Raw genomic sequence first — 21,623 nt, 5'->3', positions numbered from 1 at the left:
GAACCACGTGCGACACAGTATGACGTTGATTCCTGACGTAGGCTCAGCGTGCTTACTGTCTTATCGCTTCAAATATTAGGATTTTTAAAAGGCGATATCGAGCCCTGTAACCTGTGTCGAATTATCTACAGCAATTTTTCACGACATTCGACCCTATTGCGTCGATGGATATTCTTATCTTGACAGTTTTTATTCTCCGTGAAACACGATCCTTTCTTGGAATGATTCTTTAATGGTTTAAATGTAACTGACACCCGTTCCGTGACTCTCGAGAACCGCGGCCGATCGATCCTCCCAATTCCCTCCGCCCTTTAGTCATCCCGAGAAAATTACACGCGTTCCATAATTTTCCTGCGCGTTTACGCACGCCCGTACGTCACGGTGCGTCATCTTTTACGCGAGACTGACCGCCCTTCCCGTCCTTAGGGTGTACTCGCCTCATTTATTTATAGAGCGTCCCGCGAAACATTTTTACACAATGCCGACCGCGGACCGTCTTCTACTCGTCCTTTTGGGAATTTCTGGCTATTAAAATTCAACGCCGCTCCATTAGCATAGGGGCGAAACGATGAATAGACCTGAATGCTCCACTCGTTAGCCGAAGAATAACGTTGCCCTTAAATATTTGCTGAGAATACGTCTCAACAAATGCGCTAAATTGGTCAACAGAAATTACACGATGAATATATAACGCATTCCCTCGGACTACGAACTAACGCTTTAGAACCTTTCGAAAAATTCCATGGAAATTTACCAGAGATATCTTCGAATGTATGTATAATTTCTAACGTTCGAAATAAGTTGTAGAAATTTTCTGTTGGCAACGATCTTGCAACACGTTCGCAGAAATTAGCGTGCGAAAGGTTTTGTTCAAGTTATCGAAGATCTTCGGGAATCGTTAATGTCGTTAAGTGTATCACGTTTTTCTAGATTTATATTTCACTTTTTGACTTCTCGATTTTATAGGGGATGATCGGGACCCTGTGGATAAAGCAGACCGACCCTTTGGCGAACCGTGACTGCTGGCACCTAGTCGCCCTTGGTTCAAGCTTACAATACGGCAACACAAATACCGACGACGATACAACCGCAGAGCCCGTTTCCGTCGGCAGGACAGTTACCTGTAGCTATCCCAGTCCCTAAATACACCCACGCAACTTTCGGAAGCTCGTTTCACCTGCAATTCTTGCACGACGATCCGTGGAACAGGGAAACGTTAAACGATTCCGCCGTTCCTCGGAATTAAAGCCCTTCCATCAGGGACTTCTGTACTATTCCGCTGAAATTGAATCGCGCGTCGCCGGGAGATTACCCAACTCCGATCCTTCCCATTCGCCGAGTTCGATGAAAAAGGATATTAATAATAGGAATAAAAGGGAAGAGATACGAATTGGCAGGATTGAAGCCCGGGAATTTATCGGGAGGATCGAATGCGAGGCAATTTTCAGGGTCCGCGAGCTCATTATCGACTCTTCGTCCCAGATATCGAATTCTCCTATAAATAGAAAGCCTTCGAAAACACCTGCCGCGCGAAGTTTCAATCCACAAGTTTACAATGCAACTTCACCGACAGTTAACATTTTGTCCAGCTGTTACGAATTCGTTATCCATATCGAAGACCTTGATACAGAAATCGAATAACAACGAATCTTAAAAGTAAAATTTTGGTCTGATTTTCTAATCTCTGTACTTTTCATTATGGTACTAATTTTCAACCGAATGGTGGTAGAATAAGTTCAATAAAAGTAAAATGTGGACGTAGAATTAATCTCTTTCATGGTTTTAGTTGTTTTAAAAACGTAATAGAAAGGCGGGCGAAGTTACCCGATTTTCAGACCAAGGTCTTCGAGTACCCTTCACAAATTAATAAGATTGAACGAATTGATCGAATCGTCATTTACCAACATTACCAGGGTTGTTAATCGACTATAGAAATTGAGTTCGAGTTTAGTCTAGTTAAGCCTCGAGCAATGGAAATATTTTAAATCAAGTTCAATTTGGTGTTCCGTCGAAACACAACAGCTCCAATTTGCTACTTCAAAGTACCCTAAAAATATCCCAAGAGTTCCAATCACCGTCGCGTCAGGAACGCTAGAAACATCCGGTGCAGGACGTCCTTTGCACCCCCGCGCTATTCGGCGCGGCAGCATCGAAGAAATATAGCCGGGGGGCCCATAGCGGCCCAAAACGTTCGAGACCCTACCGAGGAACAGTTTCCTCGGCAAGGACCTCGAAGGGCCTCCGTAAATTCTCCCTCCCTCCCCTGTCGGTCGGTCGGCACCGAATCCGCCCCTCGGCTGGCAGGCAGCGTTCGTGAACACGTGCAGGGAGGTTTCGGCTGGCAGTTGCTGTGTCGGTGCGTGGCTTTGTGGACGTGCGTACGCGCGAAGAAAGAAGAAGACAGGGTTCCGTGCGGAGCCCTATACTAGAAGAGAGTGCCAGCAGGCACACACGCATCCACGTACACGAAGGTATCGCGAGAACACGAACACGAAGACGACGACGACCACACGACCACGACCGTGAGGAGCACGAACACGAACACGAGCACAAGCGTGCAGGCATCCGTCGTCGCCGACATCATCCTCGTCGTCGTAGACGTTCCTGCCTGGATATGCGTGGCGGAGAGGCAGGGCGGGAGGGAGGGAGGGTGGGAGGGAGCGAGCGAGAGGGGAGAGAGGGTCGGGAACAGGCTCGACTGCTCCCCCTAATACTGCAGGATTGAATGGGCGAGGAGGGTGGTATTGGGTTCCCTCACCCCACTCCCACCACCCACACGCCGCTGCTCCCAACCCACCCGCACCACCCACTTCTGTCCGCCTGCCACCCCGCCTGCCCACCCACTCGCCACCCGACTGCCGTCGAGGAAACAACCTGGAACCGAACCAGCACAACGTTTTCTCGAACAACGAAATTTCCATCGAGGCTACACCACCGAGGGCCTGGCGGCCTACGCACGTCACCCGCCGACCCGTCCGACCCGTCAGCCGAGAATCGTGAGTACCTAAAAGCACACCAACAGCCTCTCTATGTTTCCGTTCGCCGATCCGCCGATCCGCCACTGTGTGCCAATCGAATCACCGTCGTTCCTCGGTTCTGACTAGCGGGGCCCGAGGACCCGCGCGCGCTTCTATTTTTTCCCATGTACCCCAGGCTCCCCCATGAAGAAGCGTCCTTTCTCCTTCCTCCTTCGGTTCCGCGGAGTCCGTCTACTTCGGGTCTCGTCCTCTCGCGGAGCTGTCACCTCGGAGAGTACACCTTTCGCGCAGACTATCGGCGGTCCTGCCCGAGACCTCCACTCCACTCTTTTTTTCGATTCTCGCGTGTCGTGGACATTCGGAATCGATGGCGGTGGAATCAGCGAGAGTGTGACCGGAGTGTGTCAGAGTGTAACAGCGTGTAACAGAGTGTAGCAGAGTGCGCGTGCAGGAGGAGAGAAGCCGATGACGGAGGAGAACGCGTGCCGTGTGCATCGCGCGGAATAAAGTTGCGTGTCTTCGCTCGCTCGCCCAGAAAGAGAAATAGAGAGAAAGAGACAGAGTGAGAGAGAGAGAGAGAGAGAGAGAAAGAGACGTGTCTGAAGGAACGGTGAACGCGAGTATGTACGACGCCGGCCCGCGCGCGAGTGGATCGCGCTGGCTCCGCGGTGCACGGGACGCGTACGAGCGATGAACGCTCGATATGCGGCGCGTCTCGGCGCGGCTCGGCTCGGCGCGTCGCGTGTGCGTGCCTCTTCTCGCTGGTCGAGCCTTCGTCGTCTTCTTCTTCTTTTCCTCCTCGATCGTTGTCGTCGCTCTTGCCCGTTTCTTCCTTCTCGGCTCCGTTTCCGCGTGTATGCGCGCCTACTTTCGCGCGGACTGCGAGAGAGAAGTCACCGGCTGCGGCGAACGGATCGTGTTTGGACGAGCGAGAAACACGTTCAGCTCGAACCGTCCACCAGAGAAGTATACGGGCCACTCTTCCCTATACATTTCTAAATCTCATGTGCGGGCGCGGTGTGCGCGCGCGCACCGACCCGCTCGCCGTCCTTGGTTAGTCGGTAATAATTTCCGGATGAATTTGAATGGCACACTGCGCGCGCCTTCTCTCCTCCGTCACCCCACCAACTCTCCTTCCCCTATTCTACCCCCTCCTCGCGCTGTCTCTTCAACTGCTTCTCTCTCTACCCATCTCTTTCTCCTTCTCTCTCTCTCTCTCTCTTTCTCTTCCTCTCTCACTCTCTCTCTCTCTCTCTCTCTCTCTCTCTCCTTTCAGCTCTTGCTTATTCCCTCTCACTGTCTCCGTCTCTTTCTCTTGCCCCTTCGGCTTCTCTTTTTTCTTCGTTCCCTCGACACCGTCTGCGTTTATGCCTCCCTCTAGCCGACCCACCCGCATCTCCCCTCCAGGCCAGCGTGGTTTTCTTCGGAGACAGTGGCTCTCAACCGGCGCAGAAGCCGAACGCCTCGGATGCCCACCCCCTCCGCCGCCATCTGTCGCCTCTGCAGGACGTGTCCTCGATCGCTGGGAGGGGAATATTGATTTATTCCGGAGCCGGTATATAACCCCTTCCACATACCGAACGTTCTTGCCCACCCCTGGCACACACCGGCCCTCTACACACCACCGACAGTACACGTCGCGTTGCTACGTGTTCGCTGACTAGGGTTGTGCACGATTTCTGTCTCCCTACCAGCCTGCTCCCGTCCTCTCTCCTTCACTCTAGTGCCTTGTCGCTCTACTCCCCTCTCTCTCTCTCTCCCTCTCTCTCTCCCTCTCTCTCTCTCTCTCTCTCCCCCTCTCTCTCTCTCTCTCTCTGTCTCTCACGCTCTCGTCGGTTTTCCACTCACGCGGCAGCCCGATCAATACGCCGCCAGGCTCCTTCTTCCTCATTCCGGACAGAACCCACCCGAAAACCGTGCTCTTCCTCCGTCGCCCGATCGAAATCAATTGGGCACCGACAGGGGTGGGATCCAGCTCGATGCGTGCTCTCGGGGTTGAATCAACTGGTTGAACGAAGAACTTTTTCCTTCGGATCTTGCTGCTTCGTGGCTCCATTGTCGGAGCATGACTTCGACACAAGGGCTCAGATTGCTGAAAAATCGGCTCCGCGGAGGCAGACATTTTTGTGCGCTGCGTTTCCGGCTGGTATTTTTTTTTGGAACTTTTTACCCTTGAGTGGAGCGTATTATTTGGGCTGCATTCTAGGGGGTGTGCTCGCAGGTCCTGCATTCTCGAATAAGAAGGAATTCTGTAAACTTGTTTCACCCGGATATTGATTTTACCGATTGCGGCCGTCTTCGATCGGAGGGTGGTCGATTTCAGACCGTATTTATATTTTCGCGAGGATAACTCGTTAGAAACCTTCCCTCTGAAGGAAATATTATGTTTCCGTGGCTTCAATTCAATATTGATTTTTAACCTTGACCGTCTTTGATTGGCATATATTCCGTCGACTCTCTGCAATTATCCAATTATCTCCCTTCCGGTCGATGTTCATCTATAATAATTAAGCAACAGAAAAGGAAAGTTATATTTATTTGATATCAATATATTTTTGGAAACACATAGAAGTTTACTGTTTGGAAACAGAGTAGTTCAATCAATACTGAGGAAAAGGAACATCGTTCATATTTACTTTATAATACATTTACCAAATAAACTTTCCTGCGTATTGGGCTTTTTACGAAAATACCTCGACGAAACTTTACACCAACGTTATCCAATAGATACGTATCCGCGACCAGATAAAGAATCCTCGAAAATAATATCGAAACGTTCCACACCGATATTGATCTTTTCACTCCTGACTGTACCAGATTAGCAGATATTATTTTGGACACGCTCACCACATTCTCGGGAATAAAAATTCCTCGAAAATCCTCGACTTTACGAAAAGAAAGACCGTATCACCGAAAATATGTCTCGGTACATTTAATCTTTCCAGAGATCAGGGTTTCGGTATCGTTCCTCTCGTTTCATATCTCGCATGTAAAGACAAAAAGTAATGCCGGCCATCTGCGGATGATACAGTGGCCATAATAGGAACGTCGGTCTCGCATTTGGTAAATCGAAGCCGCTTCTCTCGGATTGTTTTTTTGTAGGTGGTAGCTAGCTATTTGAGTATTAGGGTTGAGGCTAAGAAATCTGTTAAACGCCCGGATGGCTGCGTTGGTTGGAGTCTGGGTTGCCTAAACTATGGATCCCAATCCTGAGCCATGTGGTTGGTTTTTTCTTCCCTCGTTGGTCGAGCGCTGGAAGGGTCGGGGTTGTTTGGACGATGGGGCACCGTCATAATAGTAGGTAGGGGGGAAGATTTGCGTTCGGTTAATATTCGTCAGCTATATTATCAATCGTATTAGTCGTCTTATCTCAATGGTCGATTTCTATTAACGATTTTCGTTGAATTGCAGATCATATTGCAGATAATATGAATTGCTGGATAATATCAGTTTCCACATCTCTCGTCCTTCACGAGGATAGGGGATGAAACTGAAATGAAGTTAGCAATGTATTTTGCTCGATTTAATTGAACGGTCGTAAAGCTTAATTTCCGATGATACGGCTTCCAAAATTGAATAATTCGTGGAAATTCTGTCGCGAAGGAAACGAAGACTCTCGTTCGAGTTCTAAGTGAAAATCGATACCCCTTTTCAGCCTGCCTCTGCACCGTACCGCGCTCAAAAGGCGAAAGATTTTCCGTTCATGAATATTTAACGTTCTGTAACACAATCAGGACTGGATTTTTGCGCCCACGCCTGCTCCCCCCGTAGGACGCGGCGGGGTTGAAGAATTAAGATCGCTCACGCTCGAGTAAATTACAAAGTGACTTTAACCGTCGATCGAGTTGCCCGGGATCCTGGAGGAATATCCGTAACTGTTCCTCGGTCCTTCTTCGCCGTCCTGGTTCCTTTCTAAAGGATATTGCGTCGCCTCGAGTGCTTTCCCAGCATCCCCCATTATTTCCTTCCGCCCTTAAATATCCTTAAGCGCTCTCTACACACAACCGACAATGTTTCCTGGTGTCATTGAAATTAATTAAACACAGGAACGCTCGTGAGCCTATGCATTACGTTTCCTGCGGTTCCAATTCATTTCCGAACTCTCACGCTCCAGGAATGTATACGGAACCAAAAATTATATCTCCAGCCAACGAAATTTATATCAATGCAATAATCGCTATTTTCTCAGTAAATTATGAACATAAAGAACAAGTATTTTAATATTTTAATATGCATTTGGTGTTGGACGATTCTATTATCCACGCGCAAAAATACCTTGTTTTTAAAATTCATTTCTATTACACTATATTCGAATGTATCATTTTATCACTATTGTTTTAAAATAATTTTAACCCTCTGCTTCTAGTTTTATTAATTAAATTACTTGAATTTTGTGGATCCTTTTAAGACTGATTTTTAGTACATCACATGTTAATGTTCCAAAATATTATAAAGTTTAGTTTATTCAATTATACTACTGTGAACTCTAAACAAACGAAACCGATTATTTCAAACGTAACGTATTCAATAATATTGCACGGATGTAATTTATTAAATTGGCTACGTTAAATAATTATTAGTGAATTGGAAAGACTGAGGCAAGAAAATTACTCCGAGCGAATTGTTAGTTTCTGTACGGAATATTTATTTGAAAGGGGGCGAGGAGCGATCGAAATGATCTAATCAGTTGATATTATGGTGCCATTAGACTTCTCAATCGAATTAGAGTGTCTACGTGCCGGAGTTTCCTCGAGGCCGATAAACGATCGTCTCGGAACACGCCCGCCGCGCATAATAATTACATCGCGCCGGTGTACTTGATTTCCGAGAGCCTCTAATTGAAGATCCGTAACGTCGATCGCTGCACCTAAACGCTTCGTAACAACCCTGATTCGAATGCCGTTGTGCTACCCCCAGCGAGAGCTCGTTAGAGCCCGCGATACCGAGTTCTCCGCGTCACTTTGCATGTTCCTGTCGCCTCGGCACAGTTTATTATACGTCGCATCAATCGATCAAAAAATCGTTTTTAATATGAAATTCTATAATCGACAAAATACTTCAGGTAAATTATAATCTTCGATATTTACTGTTTCGTCAAATAGATTCTCAAAACAAATAGAACTTTTCTACGTTCATTTTTTCAGTAATTGTTCTCGATGTTCATTCTGCGATCTAAAAAATTCTCGAGGCAAATAGATTTATGTATATGCAGTTCCGTCTCCCCACAAGAAGACGATTCACTTGAATATATTGTATGCACGAGGTGCAGCTGAGTATATAGAAGATAAGAGCTAGGGGGAGAAAAATGAAGTGGGTGAGATGGACGGGAAACTCGCGGGGAGTTTACTTTGCAATAGTCATCTCTTCTTCGTAGATTGCGCAGCGTGCACAAATTTTTTCGTAACCTCGTAAAATATCAACGAAAGTGTCTATTGTTGTTATTGCCCGTCCTACGTTTTGTGTGTCTAACATCTACATAAAGCCATTCCGTAGAGCGGGAATATTCTTGCGTCATAAAACCTAGGAAACCTCGCGAAAATAAGAGACAGAAGAATTTCATTTCAGGATAAAATTTAACCAGGCCCTCCTCATATTTTGAATAGTCTGCGGGGTGGATTTTCCAAATGAATATTTTATCAGCTTATTTAGTAAAAAATTAAGATTATTATGCAAACTATAAATAGTAAAATATAACAGCGAAACGATATAATTAAAGTATTAAAAGATTTTCCCTAAATTGTCGAGTTGCAGGCCAGTGAATTTTAATAAATACACTCAGTAAATCTTCGCGAAAAGCAGTTGTTATTATTTTCTAACGGGAAACGTTGAAGCCAGTAACTCCCGGTATCTCCTATGCAAACTAGCCGACCAAAGAAGTTGAGCCGTTTCATGGATTCGGGGAAGCGTGGCCTTCCTCGAAGATTTAATTAAGGTTCGATGACCCAATTACCGTGGCTCCTTTATCGATTCAGCCCCAATTACTCCGGAGAAAGGGTTACATTCTCCGGCGAGCGAAAGGAATACGCGGGAAAGAGTTGCCCCGTAAATTTAAGGTCAGCCGGAACGGCGCGGCAAATGGAATTGCGGGAGGGAGGGTGTGGGAGGGTTGGGGCTCGGGGGAGAGTGTTTCGTGGATTATTAGTTGTAACCCGACTTACAGTCTACAACTTCGTGCGCAGGTAGCCGAGCGGGCAGGGTTTATTGTTCCAAGGATAGTGGGTGACCGCTCGGATCTTCAAAAATGGAGGGCAGCGGCACCGGAATTAGCAGGCTCGACTGCTACGAGGATATGTTCAAGGAAATTACCAGGAAACTGTACGGCGAGGATCCTGATCATCGAAGTGAGACTTCCTTTTAATTACGCATACATTCTTTCAGATACAAATTTTTATGAGAAGTATAAGTTTAAAATCAATAATCACTTTGCAAATTTTCAATTCAATAATTTGACTTCGAAACAGAAAATTCACCGGAGAATTCTAAGTCCCTCTTTCTTATGGGCGTCAACATTTTACCTTTTAAAGAAAAGACATTTACGGTAACTTTTTCATGTAGCGTCGAGCGTGCAGAACGAATTTGAAACATCGGTGTCGTACAAGAACGACGAGGACACCGAAAATGGCACCGATGGAAGCGACGATGTCAACTGGACGTGCGAAGATGAGCCTCTTAAAGGAACCGATGGAAGCCGTATCGCAGCTTACCATGCCGGAAAAGCGACCTGGAGGTGCTACGAATGTGGTTCGTATTTTTCTCTTATTAAATATGCAATCTAGAATTCCATTATAAAATTACAGAGTTCTTATTCATAGAATTTATAATGTTTCACAAGATTGGACTGCATAAGTTTTAAGGCAAGATTAAAATCGTATTTTACATATCGTATTATCAGTGGGGGAAAGATAATTATTAACACTAGATTTGCGGTAGACTAAAAGCAACTGTCTTATATTTCTTCGTAAAAATAATAATGATATCTGAGCCTTTTAAAGCAAACGTCCATTTATGCTAGGTTGTCTTATTCTTATTAAATCAATTTAATTTAATATTTTATTCGATCCTTTTCCGTTAAGTTAAGTTCGAGCTGAATTTTTCATATCATTGCACTTTACAAATTAATAATTTTAACTTAAAACCTTTAAACTTTCGAAATGAATTTATTGAATAAATTTACCACAAATGTATATTACATTCTCAATAATAGTAAATTAATAAATTTGAATGGTGCCATTTCGAAACGTTCCGCAAAACCTAATAATAAAGAGGAACGAAATTTAATAAGATTTTCATCGTTACTCTCTTTAGAAGAGTTCTATTAATTAGAAGTCTAAGAATTTAATTGAAGTGATTGAAGCGAACGATAACAAATTTGAACGGAATATGCCGATGCAGTCGGACGCGAGTGAATAAATTAAGTCAACTGTATGAAAATTCCGCGCGGGCGTCGCCAATTAGAAAAGTTCAAGTCGCGACAGGTTTCATAGAGTAAACGGGGGTCCGTTTAATTACTGCAACAACAACTGACGGTCAATCAGCAGAAACGGCGAAACGTATTGTCGAAATAACGGGTCAGGAAGCACAAAAGAGGCCCCTCCGACTAAACCGACGCGGAATTGAAGTGGTAAACAATAACGAAACGCGGCCCGGCCGGGGGAGGTACGCCGCTTTTCCCGGGACAAAGACGGTTTTATTGTTCCGGTCGGTAATTTTCCAGCATGTTCCGTGCCATCGAGTCGGCTTAAGGACTCCGGTCTCGCTCTTGCAAACGGGAGAACTGTCGCGTAGCATAATGCCTTTCACCCACCGCCGATTCATCCCTCCTGGCACCGACGAGCTGTTTCCGATCCTAAATATCCTTAAGTTGGGTTACTCTATGAGAGTTACTCTATGTATAAACCGAAAGTTTCCTTCCGTCACGCAGAGAATTTAACCAATTACTCAGCACAACACATCGATACACGGCGCTCGCGTATTATATTGCTGATAGCAAAACTAGAAGCAAACAAGTAAATCGATCGGTGATGCTTTCTCTATTCGACCCCTTAATTCGATTTGCTGATCGGCAGAATGTTTTATTTTTTTCACTATAATTTCTATTCCGCACGGTTGCATTCGTGGTTTATCGTGACATTAATCTCTGCGGTTGACCGAAACTGTCTGCGAAACTAATCGGTGGTTTCCGATTAAGACCGGTGGTTTTTCATTTGAGAGATGCGTTTTTAGGAAACCGACGTATGTGGACGTTACTCCGTTCTTTTAAATCGAAATGAAATTCTGTTCTCGCTTCATCAATATTTAAGCGTTCGACTAAATGCATAAGTTAATGAATATAAACCTCTTCCTAAGAAATTGTTATTAGATTGCGGACTTTCATGGAAAATGACAATTGTCTACATCGATTGCAAGAAATATGAACTATGCTGCAAACTTATTCATTTGTCCTTTATTTTACTTGATGGAAAATAATACGTTGATATCTGTAAATTCTTATCATTTTTCTACTATGTCAAATTCCAACTACCAGATTTTCCTATAAATGCTTCCAATACGCAATCTGATTACTAAAATCGGGAATCGTTTAATAATTGTAAAAGAAATAGTACATCAAGGACATAATCTCGAAATAGTGAAAATTATTTCATTTTTCACTCTTGCACATTGGGGAGAATGAAATGTTTCAGTATTAAATCTCAGAATGAAATTGCAAAGCAACGGATAAAGTTAGTCGTTTTATTATATAATTGCATATTTGTAGAAATTTCTCAGGTATGTAAGAAAGAAGGTAGAGTGAGTAGGGGGTACAGGATAGAGGATTACAGGGGTGTACACGGCAGGGGCCACGGGGGGTACACACGGTTGCACAGGGTTGGGTGTAAGGGGGCCATAGGAGGGTACATGGGAGACAAAGGGGGGGACACAAGGTGTCATAAGGGGGCACAGGGAGAGGGAGGGGGGCGAGTGCAAGAGGGTGGAAGGGGCTCGAAGAATCTCAAGGAATTGCGGGGGAGGGGGGGGGGGGGGCAATGAGGGTGTAGCACTGGTGAGTTCCAAAGAAATTGACAAACCCCGCTGTCCTGCAGGCGTGGTGATGAGAGGTGGCCCCCGCGACGTGTCGGAACATTTCTTAGAGGTTCATTCCTCGCGGATCCTCGCCGACGACAGCAGGAACAGGCATCACTCGCCGCGGAAGGATTACCTGCAATCGGACTTGAAGATCGAGGAGGTTATTTCGTACCTGGAGAGGCTACGGGAGAGGGCCGAGCGGGTAGCACCGCCGTCGAGAAGGACGCAAGAAACTCAAACGGTACCGGCTACTCTGTTGCCGGTTACCTCTACCTTCCTGCTGCAGGAGTTACCATCGTCTCCCGCGCCGCAACACCTTCACCAGGTATGCTTCTCGTCGTGTCTAGAAACTTCGTATTATTCATATCCAAGTAACTTCAACGATAACGCGTAACGTTTGTTGTGGCTGACTAGGCTGTCAGACTTGTTTCTTAAAATGTTTGACTTTGAACGTGCACGCTCAGTTTTCAATTATATTATACTAAAGTACATTCGATTTTTATAATTTTGGACGAATGTTTAGTTGAGCAGAGTCGAATGATTGTTTTCTGGCCGATAATGTAAATAACTAGAATCGAACAGTGACGTGATTATAATGAGTAAAGTGAAATTGATTAGTCTACACAGACGCTCAGCAGTGTAACCAGCAAATTTGTTTTCATACAATTACAGTAGGTCAGAAAAGTATTGGCACAACCAGTTTTCTTCGAATATCTTTAAACTATCAAGTAATCTATTAACATTAACAATGTTTATTAGTGTTCTTTGACGCACCTATATAGTATGTTTAGTGTGTGTCAAAAGACACTAATAAACATAGTTAATGTTAATAGATTACTTTATAGTTTAAAGATATTCAATGAAAACTGATTGTGCCAATACCTTTTTGACCCACTGTAGTTATATGTTGACCTCCGAAATCACAACAGCTGATCGGTGTTCGCGGTCTCTCCTGCGGGCGTTAACCCCACTCGACAAACGTGTATGTGCGTGCGTGAGAATCGCGGTGTTTGGATCGCGATGTTTTTGTGTCGCGACACCGATAAGACGATCGACCGGCATTAGACACTGACCTATAGAAGCGGACAAATTCGAAAGAAGATTCGTATTGTTCGGCGAGCGCGCCAAAAAAAACGTCGCGCTCGCAGAGACACGTAGCAGAACGCGACAAACGTCAACATGGAAACCATGATTACGGCTTACGATACGTGTAACAATATGGAATTATTATACAACGAATGGCTTACTAAAAAGGTTTACGATTTCGATTTGCGATTAATTTTATATGAATTTATTTATTGTTTATTCGGACACCTTTTAAAACGCAATAATTTTTTTAAAACTGGACTAAACGATTTTAATTTTTCCTTTTAAATGACAGAGGGACTAGTATACTAGAGAATAAATTAACTTTAAAATAATTATTTTGTTGCAATTTTGCTATTGTTGTTTAGAATGATGAATCAAAATAAAAGTCTCCTGTTTCTTGATTTATTTTATCAAAGTCTGCAACGCAAAGATTTTTATTCGTTTGTCATACCTAGCAATAGCATTTAAAAACAGTATTCTAGTTATAGTTTAGTAAACTGATATCTCTATTAAATAATAAATTATCTAGATTAATAATTATATATAATATAATTAATACTATACTCACTGGTACACACAATATTTCATAATTAATACTCTATATTCTTAAACATGATTATATTTGTACTTCATTTTAATTCTATAATTCATGATAATTCTTTCCTATAAAGTAATGCTATCTAAAATTTCATTATATTTTCGAAAAATACAATCGTTGAAGTCACTCCGAAATACTTTTACAATGAGCGTACATATCTGCAGAACTATTTAACTAATTCAAAAACCTAGAACTTCATTAAACATTGCTAGATTTATTATAAACATCCTAAGAATTCGAAGCAAACTGAAACCTTCAAACTAAATAAATATTTTAAAACGTTTCCATTTACAAAAATTATGAATTTTACAGACAACGACGACAATGCCGACATCCGCAACTGTGTCGGCCAGCGGGAAAAGGTACACATGTCCCTACTGTCCTTATGGTACCGATCGACGAGATCTATACACTCGTCACGAGAACATCCACCGTGAGGAGAAGCCGTTCCATTGCTACATTTGCTACAAACCGTTCAACCGCGCGGATCATGTGAAGAAACACTTTCTAAGGATGCATCGAGAACACGGCTACGAACTATCCAGGATACGTAGACCAGCAGGGTCCAGTGCACCTAAGCCGCTTCAACAAGATTCAACCGCTGGCAACAACGGAAATGGAAACACGAACGGCCAGCAGCAACAGCAACAGCACGCGACCTATACGACTGGGTTTAACAATAACAAGAGTTACCAGTTGCAACCGAACCCTGGCAACGGCACTACCACGACAACCACGAGTATCTATCAAGCAACCTCGATGCCTGCGCCGAGCATCATGCAACCGGATGCGGCGAACTGCACTACCGGCAGAAGGGTCCAAAATGGAGGGTGCAATAGCAAGAGTCACCTTAAGGGTGGTTCGAAAGGTGCTCAGGAGAGAAGGTAGCGGATTCTTTATCGATATTGTCTTTGATTATTCTGTGACAAAACAATTATCTTTGAATGCAAGCACTGAATTATACGTTTAGAATGATCAACATTGTCTCAATCAGAAGTAGCTTAGAATTTTCAGTATTTGCGTTAATTTAAAAAGGAAAGGAATTTGATTTTAGTCAATAAATTTGTAAAGAGAAGACATTGGAAAGATTTGACAATGTTGTTACGTTATCGATAACATGTTTAAAGCTATTATAAGAAGAAATACATTTTCATTTAATAAGTGTTTGTTACAAATAATGTTGGCAATTTTGTTTACATGAAGATTCACTATCTAGTAAAAAACGTCTCTACATTGTTCAGAAGCATAATTTATTCGTGTTATGTTTAAAAATTGTAGTACCATCAAAGATGATATATTTTCGTCATGCACACATTTAACTTCCACAAGAATCCAATAAGGTATATTTATCTCTACTTTGTTACTGAACCTCAGCGTCTACAATCTCAGCGGTAACACGTATGAATTTATTCTGTCCTGTTTCGCTGAACTATTCCGTGAACAGTGAGACGTGAGGCTAATCAGAAATCGGAACTATTTCCGTCGATTTTCTTCTTTCTCGACTAACTAGCCCAAATTTTCAGGTACACCTGCTGCTATTGTTCGTGGAGCGGCGTGGACAACTGGTGCCTGAAACGACATTTGAACACGCACCTGAAACCATTCGCTTGCACCCTATGCGAGTACAAAGCTGCACGCGCCGAGCGTCTGGCAACCCATGTGCTAAAGGTGCACAACAGGCGGCAGTGCTCGAGGTGCTCGTTCCTAGGCGAGGATGCAGCACAGTTGCAGATGCACCAGCTGCATGTGCACCGTGTTAGCAGCGCGAACGCACCTGCAACATCCACGGCGCAGGCCTCACCGCCACCTAATAATCGTCATCAGCAACCCTTGCAGTAAGAATTCGTTATCAAATTCTTTCGTTATCAAAGTTTCTAGATCTAAATATATCTTTTTTCTGACGGATCCAAGTTATAGTTTTTCTAAGTTATTTACACTCTTGACATTTTATTATTCTTGGTTCAACTTTCTTTGGCAGTAAAAGTTTCCTTATGACTTTTTAGACTGGATAGTATTTTTCACTGTCTTGTAATATAGATCTTACGGGGTTGATTTCATGCAATCTTTTTCATAGCAATATTGATTCAAAGGTCTTGGCACTGTAAATAAGAAAAGAAAGATTAATTTATTCGAATCACTATTTCAGAATTTATATTTATAAAATCATTTTTCTTAATCGTATATATCCATGCATTAGTCAGATTTCATATCTAAATAACGTAAACTAAAATGAATCAGGACATTTAACTAAACAGAAAAACTGTTGTATAAATCACTCTGTGATTAGTGGACCAAGGGGAAAAATATTGAGTTGAATAACTGTACTTTCTAACAAAACGAAATATGTTATATTTATCTAACGACTTTGAAATGAATGTGATACATTTCGCGCCTGAAAACCTTGGCAAATAAGTAATTAACACAATTACTGTAAACATCCCGTTTAAACGGCGCCGTTCAAACAAAAATCAATCGATCCATTTGCAGCAGAATAATTAAACCAGCGCGACAAGAACACAATGCAGTTTCCGTCACATACGGTCGAATCGGCAACAAGGGTTTATTTTCTAGCGACACCGCGCCGAGCGATGCACGTGGGTTAAACGACCGTGCCGCGTTCGACCCGTCATCCGTCTTTGCCGATCGCTCGGAAAACGCGATCGAGCGACGAGAATCGAAAGCCGTGGGAACGAAACACGTCGGGCTCGCAGTGTTTTTCTCTGCGCTGCTCCGTTAATTGAAGTCTGATCGAACGGCTCCGGTCGGTCGCTGTAAATCTCGTCGTGTTTAGTTTGGCGCTGGCGCGGTTTCCGGCGGTGCCGCGCCGGCAGATTCATTAAAACGATTTAATCGGAAGCCGATCACATCGACTAATCCCGGTCGTTACTTTTTCGCTCGCATCCGCCATTGGCAAACATGTGTAACGAGCGGTCGCCAGATTTAAACTTCAATCGGGCACCGGGCGCCGCCGCACCGAAACGCGCGCGTGTTTCTCTTTCTCGTTAGCCACCCCCTCCCGCCCTTTAAACAGAATTATTTCTGTAGAGCAAATTTACTGTCGATCCTGATGAGGCCTTTTGCGTTTGACCGATAAAGAACCGATGCGCACCGATCGATTAATTTCTGCTGCAGGAAGGAGTAGGATCTTGTGTTTAAGTTGTCTGAGTAGTACTGCTTTCGGTGCAGTCTCTTCTTATTTGGGTTAAATTGAAAACAGGGGGATATTTCTGTTAATTAACACTGGACTCACTCAAACTTATCTAAACACTCTTTAATGAGAATGGCAAAAGGTTTCCAGAGACACAGCCTTGTGTCTTATAAAGTAACACGCATTTAAAATTTTTATGACGACTTCCTTTCAAAATAAATATCGCTCGTGGAGAGATTACATTAACAAAATTATTAACATATATTGTTTATTTCTAATTTTCCTAATTTCGGATATCGAAAAGAGTAAAACTTTACGAACTCATTTGACACGTGTAGAAGGAGCATTTTCTCACTGAAATTGTTTCCTCAATCATATTTAAAACTCAAACAGTCTGCAAAGTTTATTTAATTTTTAATATGAAGCGACTGAATTGGGTATTGAGCTAATTAGTTGTAATACTCGGTTGTATAAAACGTCGTTGCGGTATCGCGAAATTGGCGACCATTTTCCGTAGAATTGTTGATCGCTGTAGTGCCGTAGCTCGTGGTTAACAAACGAGGGCCCTTATTTATGGAGAATTATTAAATTTACAGTCCCGCGGGAGGAGGTCGGCCACCACCTGGTCCACCAGTTTTTCCCGCACCAGCTCCGGCCATCGCACCTGCTGCCACCGTGATACCACCGACAACGATACTCGGGTAAGCATCTACCGGTACCATGTCGCCATGCTATTTGTCCGCTTTCATTTTATCCACCCTGCAACACTCTTATTTCCGCAATTACGTCAATGTTTATTATCTCTAATCCCTTGCCTTGTTGCATAGTCGAGTCAAACATAGAACGTTCTTTAATTCAATCGAATATAAATTGGTATAAATTGGTAAATGCATGAAGTAATAACGACCATTAAACGTAAAATCTGGCAACAGATACGAACATCTGGAATTTCATATAGAAGTATAGAAATATTGTATGGAGATATTAAATATTTCAATTTTTTTTCTTGCATGTAAAATGTTAGAAACGAAGCAACAGTAACCTTTCGAAATTAATCGGAAGATAAGAAGTTAATATTACGATTTAGAGTTGCTACTCTTCCCCCCTCAGCAGTAGACCTCTCACGCGGTCGATAGTGAAACAAATTGGTTCCTTATCGTTGTTATAGATTTAAGTTACACGTATGACTATTACGCTTTTTTTAAAACGTCTTCATTTTAAAGTGATGGTTGAAAGAAAGGCTAACGTAGTTTTCTCACAGTATTCTACATTTTCTTCTATTTTTTGCGCAATTCCAAGGATATTGTCCATTCGCATATAAACATACAATACACATAAAGATACAATTTTGTATGAGAAATTATTGAAACTTTCTTTCGACCATTACATTACAGTGATTCGTCCCGTCGAATCACATTTATTCGGCGATAGGTCGCAACCAAACATCGCAGGTCCCACTTTCTCGCTAATTATACCGTCGTTAATAACTCAATGAATATTTACTATACAGCATAGAAAATTATAGATTGCAACAGTATTCCATTTCCATATGAGAATGATCATAATTTGCCGTTTCATCCCGGAATTCAATAAACGTGAATAAATTTGAGGATATTAATTACAGTTTCCGATTTAACATGCCATTCATAGTCAAACAAAATAATTAAACATTTCCGATAGTCAGAAAAATGTGACGGAAAGTTTTGGAAAAGTGGGATCGTGTCGAGACCCTCTACGCTAATAATGCACAATGGTCTGGGAATTCGCTTCTTCTGGCTTAAATTATAGTAGCGTTGTCTCAAGGTTCAAGTATAGTAAAGATCGTCGAATTCGTATCGATATCAGCGAGATTAATGCAACTATTTCACACTTTTGCATTTATAACGCTGTATCTAATTACAGAGTTATACGAGATTACTAATATTCCGGATTTCGATGTTTCACGGAGTTGTCAATCACGTAGGAAACAAAATTTTCTGCAAATATGAAAGTTGCAATATTGAATTTTAGCCACAAATTGTTTCCCAGACCGCTGCGCAGCGTATCAAAACTCGGTACCCAAATTGCGACCAGTCGCCGAAGTCCCGCTCCCCCGCTCCCTTCCAATTTTCTGTTACGTTGCAGCGTCATTTTTTGGTTGACCGTTCCTTTCCGTTCGCGTGTGCACGCTTTCGTTTTTTTTGCTTTCGGTGTTCGGGGCAGGACGGCCCATGGTCGTAGAACGCGACCGACCATGCCGATCCTCGCTTCCACCATTTTGTTTGTACCACGTGTTGTCTTGTCTCTTTCTCTTATCTCGAAGAGCGTGTCCCCGCGTGTCGGCGGGGGTCGCGCGTTCATTGGTAGAAAAATGACGCGAACGTAACTTATGGAACAGTGCCGCGGTGGTTGCAGCCACGAGATGGTAAACTCCCCTGCAACTGCAGCGACAATGGCGTACCCGACATTGGAAGAGGAGAGGCGGTCGAGCGGTGACGACCGCTGCGACCTGACGACCGGCCACGGGCACGAGTGGGGCTTCGCCGACGGTTCCGAAGGACCCGGCAACCCGGAGGGTCGCAGCGTTGGATCATCCGCGGATACCGCTACTATACTAAACCGTGATTTTGCGTGCAGCTACCAAGCGGTTCAGAAAGCGTGCGAGGCGAACGAAGTCCAATCAGCCAAGGAATCGTACGAGTATCTTTGGACGGAGCGGAAGCCGGGCGAGAGGCGGTCCAGAAAGCAGAGCCAGCCGCGGAAGATCACGTGGAGCCAGGAGTTCGAGGAGGACGAACTGATGATAACCCCGGCTCTGGAATGCCTGGACGGAAAGCAACCGGAAGACTCGACGTCGAGGTCGAGCATGGAGATCGTCGAGCTGAGCGAGCTGAAGAAACGTTACCGGTGCCGAGCGTCCAATCAGAGGCTCTTCAAGTGCAGACTTTGTCCACAGAACTCGCTTGCCAGTGGATCGGTTTGCAGACCTTACCACACCAAAGCTTCCCTGGTGCTGCACAAGCTATGGCGGCACAACACGTTTGACAAGTGTCCGAAGACGTCCTTGCTCAAGGACCCACCCAAAGTCTCTTCCATCACGCTCAAGGCCACCGTGTTCACCAACCCCGGCTACGGCTATCACAGATAACATGCGGTGTTACATATGGCGAGGACGTTGCAGTGGGCGACCGGGCCGGCGGACGTAGACACGCTCCCGAACGCGACCAGCTCGAACCGGGCCGAGCGAACGGTCCGTGTTCAGGACTGATCGTGGATCGTCGCCAGCACCTCGACGTCCGACGACCTCGGTCGCTGTTTTTGGATTCAGGGTATTCGATAAGGCGTTCCGGTGCATTGCGGGACCACTCTCGAGGTAATATCGAAGGAGGACGAACGCTCGCTACCGGGGGACTTTGGTGTATCTAATTTATCTAGTGTCTAGACGAACACGCCAGGATGGTTGAGATTTCATTCCGGTGTTTCGCAGACTTTCAGGATTCGCGGTGAATCCGCGGAGCATCTCGGTGATAGCAGAAACGTTCCGTCGGAGCCAACGAAACGGTAGATAGAAACCAATTTCGTCGATGTACTGAGCTGTGCGGCGGATTAGGGCCGCGAACAGCAGCGAACGGGGAATACGTAACTTTAAGCGAACGCGAAACGGCGGAGACAGTTAGGATAAGGATGAAAACTAATCGAAAGTACCTTGTCACGCGGTTTCCTCGCGAACTCCCGATCACAATTTAGGTCCTATTAACGGTTAAGCAGAGCCGAGGAGCGCTGAGCTAGGCGCGACCCGACCATATTTTCATGTATAGAACCGCGTGCTGAACTTACACAGCGGCATCCGAATTAGATGCGCCGTGTGTTAGCCCATCGTCCAGCCATAGTCACGCGATCGGAACAGTTCCGTTCGCCTAACAACCCCGCGTCGTCGTCCAGGATTTTCGGACGCGCGCGACGCTCGCGGAACGGCATCGTGACGCATTCTCTCGGCCGGGCAAGCATGATTTTTATATTAAGGAATATTTGTACAAAATCTGCTATCTTGTTTACGTTATTATATGAAATATATTATATCTATTGTATTTAAGCAGAGCACGCGAGATACCTGGGGAACGTCGAGTTTCAGAGATCGAGGCTGTACAGGAGTCTCTGGGACTCCGCGGCTTCCTGCGGTCCTCCACTTTGTTTCACCTGCCCTGCGGCGGAAAGCTTTCAGTTGGTATTTGTGATTTTAATTTTAATAATTTTATATCGATCCGAATCGTACGTTTACATAATTTTTAAGTTTACTGCGGATTGACGTGATATCGATCGTTTAAACACGGTTCCCGATTATCAATTTAAGAGGCTGTTGATCATGTCGATCATGTTATGCAATAGAAAATTTGTTTCTAGATTAATAGTTAAGATTATATTGTAAAGAACATTTTGATTACGGCGATATTGCATTTACGAATGCCAATATCGCAGATGGTTTTCCGAATACATGTTTAGTTGTATTTAAAAGGATTCAAACGAGTTACAACGTTTTGGAAGTTTCTTTAATTTCGTATAATATGTTTGAATAAAGTTCATATTTTAATGAAACAAATGTATTATTAGATGGCGTTTAGAATTAATGCGAATCAATAATTTTCATACCAATTTTGCGACCGTTGAACCAAAGAAAGTATTTTTGAAAAATCATTTATATAGTTTCTATAGAGAACTTAATCTGCGTCACTTTTACTGCAGGGTACTTTTATAATTAAATATAAAAATT

General features: G+C 43.9%; 1 protein-coding gene across 4 annotated transcripts; it reads left to right on the top strand.

Moving 5' to 3' along the window:
- Positions 1 to 2,783: 2,783 nt before the first annotated feature.
- Chn (zinc finger transcriptional factor charlatan) lies at positions 2,784 to 20,951 on the top strand. 4 transcript variants are annotated; one of them, XM_078179079.1, is made up of 8 exons: positions 2,784 to 2,996; positions 9,158 to 9,319; positions 9,534 to 9,719; positions 12,059 to 12,366; positions 14,041 to 14,612; positions 15,252 to 15,563; positions 17,473 to 17,577; positions 19,493 to 20,951. In XM_078179079.1, exons 2-8 carry the CDS (start codon positions 9,220 to 9,222, stop codon positions 20,001 to 20,003), a joined length of 2,094 nt encoding a protein of 697 aa, XP_078035205.1. In that variant the 5' UTR covers positions 2,784 to 2,996; positions 9,158 to 9,219; the 3' UTR covers positions 20,004 to 20,951. The 4 variants fall into 4 exon arrangements, with proteins under 4 accessions (XP_078035205.1, XP_078035202.1, XP_078035204.1 ...); XM_078179076.1 differs by having other exon boundaries at positions 19,271 to 20,951; XM_078179078.1 differs by lacking the exon at positions 2,784 to 2,996 and adding an exon at positions 3,366 to 3,944 and having other exon boundaries at positions 19,271 to 20,951.
- Positions 20,952 to 21,623: the final 672 nt, after the last annotated feature.

Source organism: Augochlora pura, chromosome 4 (assembly GCF_028453695.1).
Source record: "Augochlora pura isolate Apur16 chromosome 4, APUR_v2.2.1, whole genome shotgun sequence".
Classification (NCBI taxonomy): Eukaryota; Metazoa; Arthropoda; class Insecta; order Hymenoptera; family Halictidae; genus Augochlora; species Augochlora pura.
This window is presented reverse-complemented; position numbering and strand designations above follow the sequence as displayed.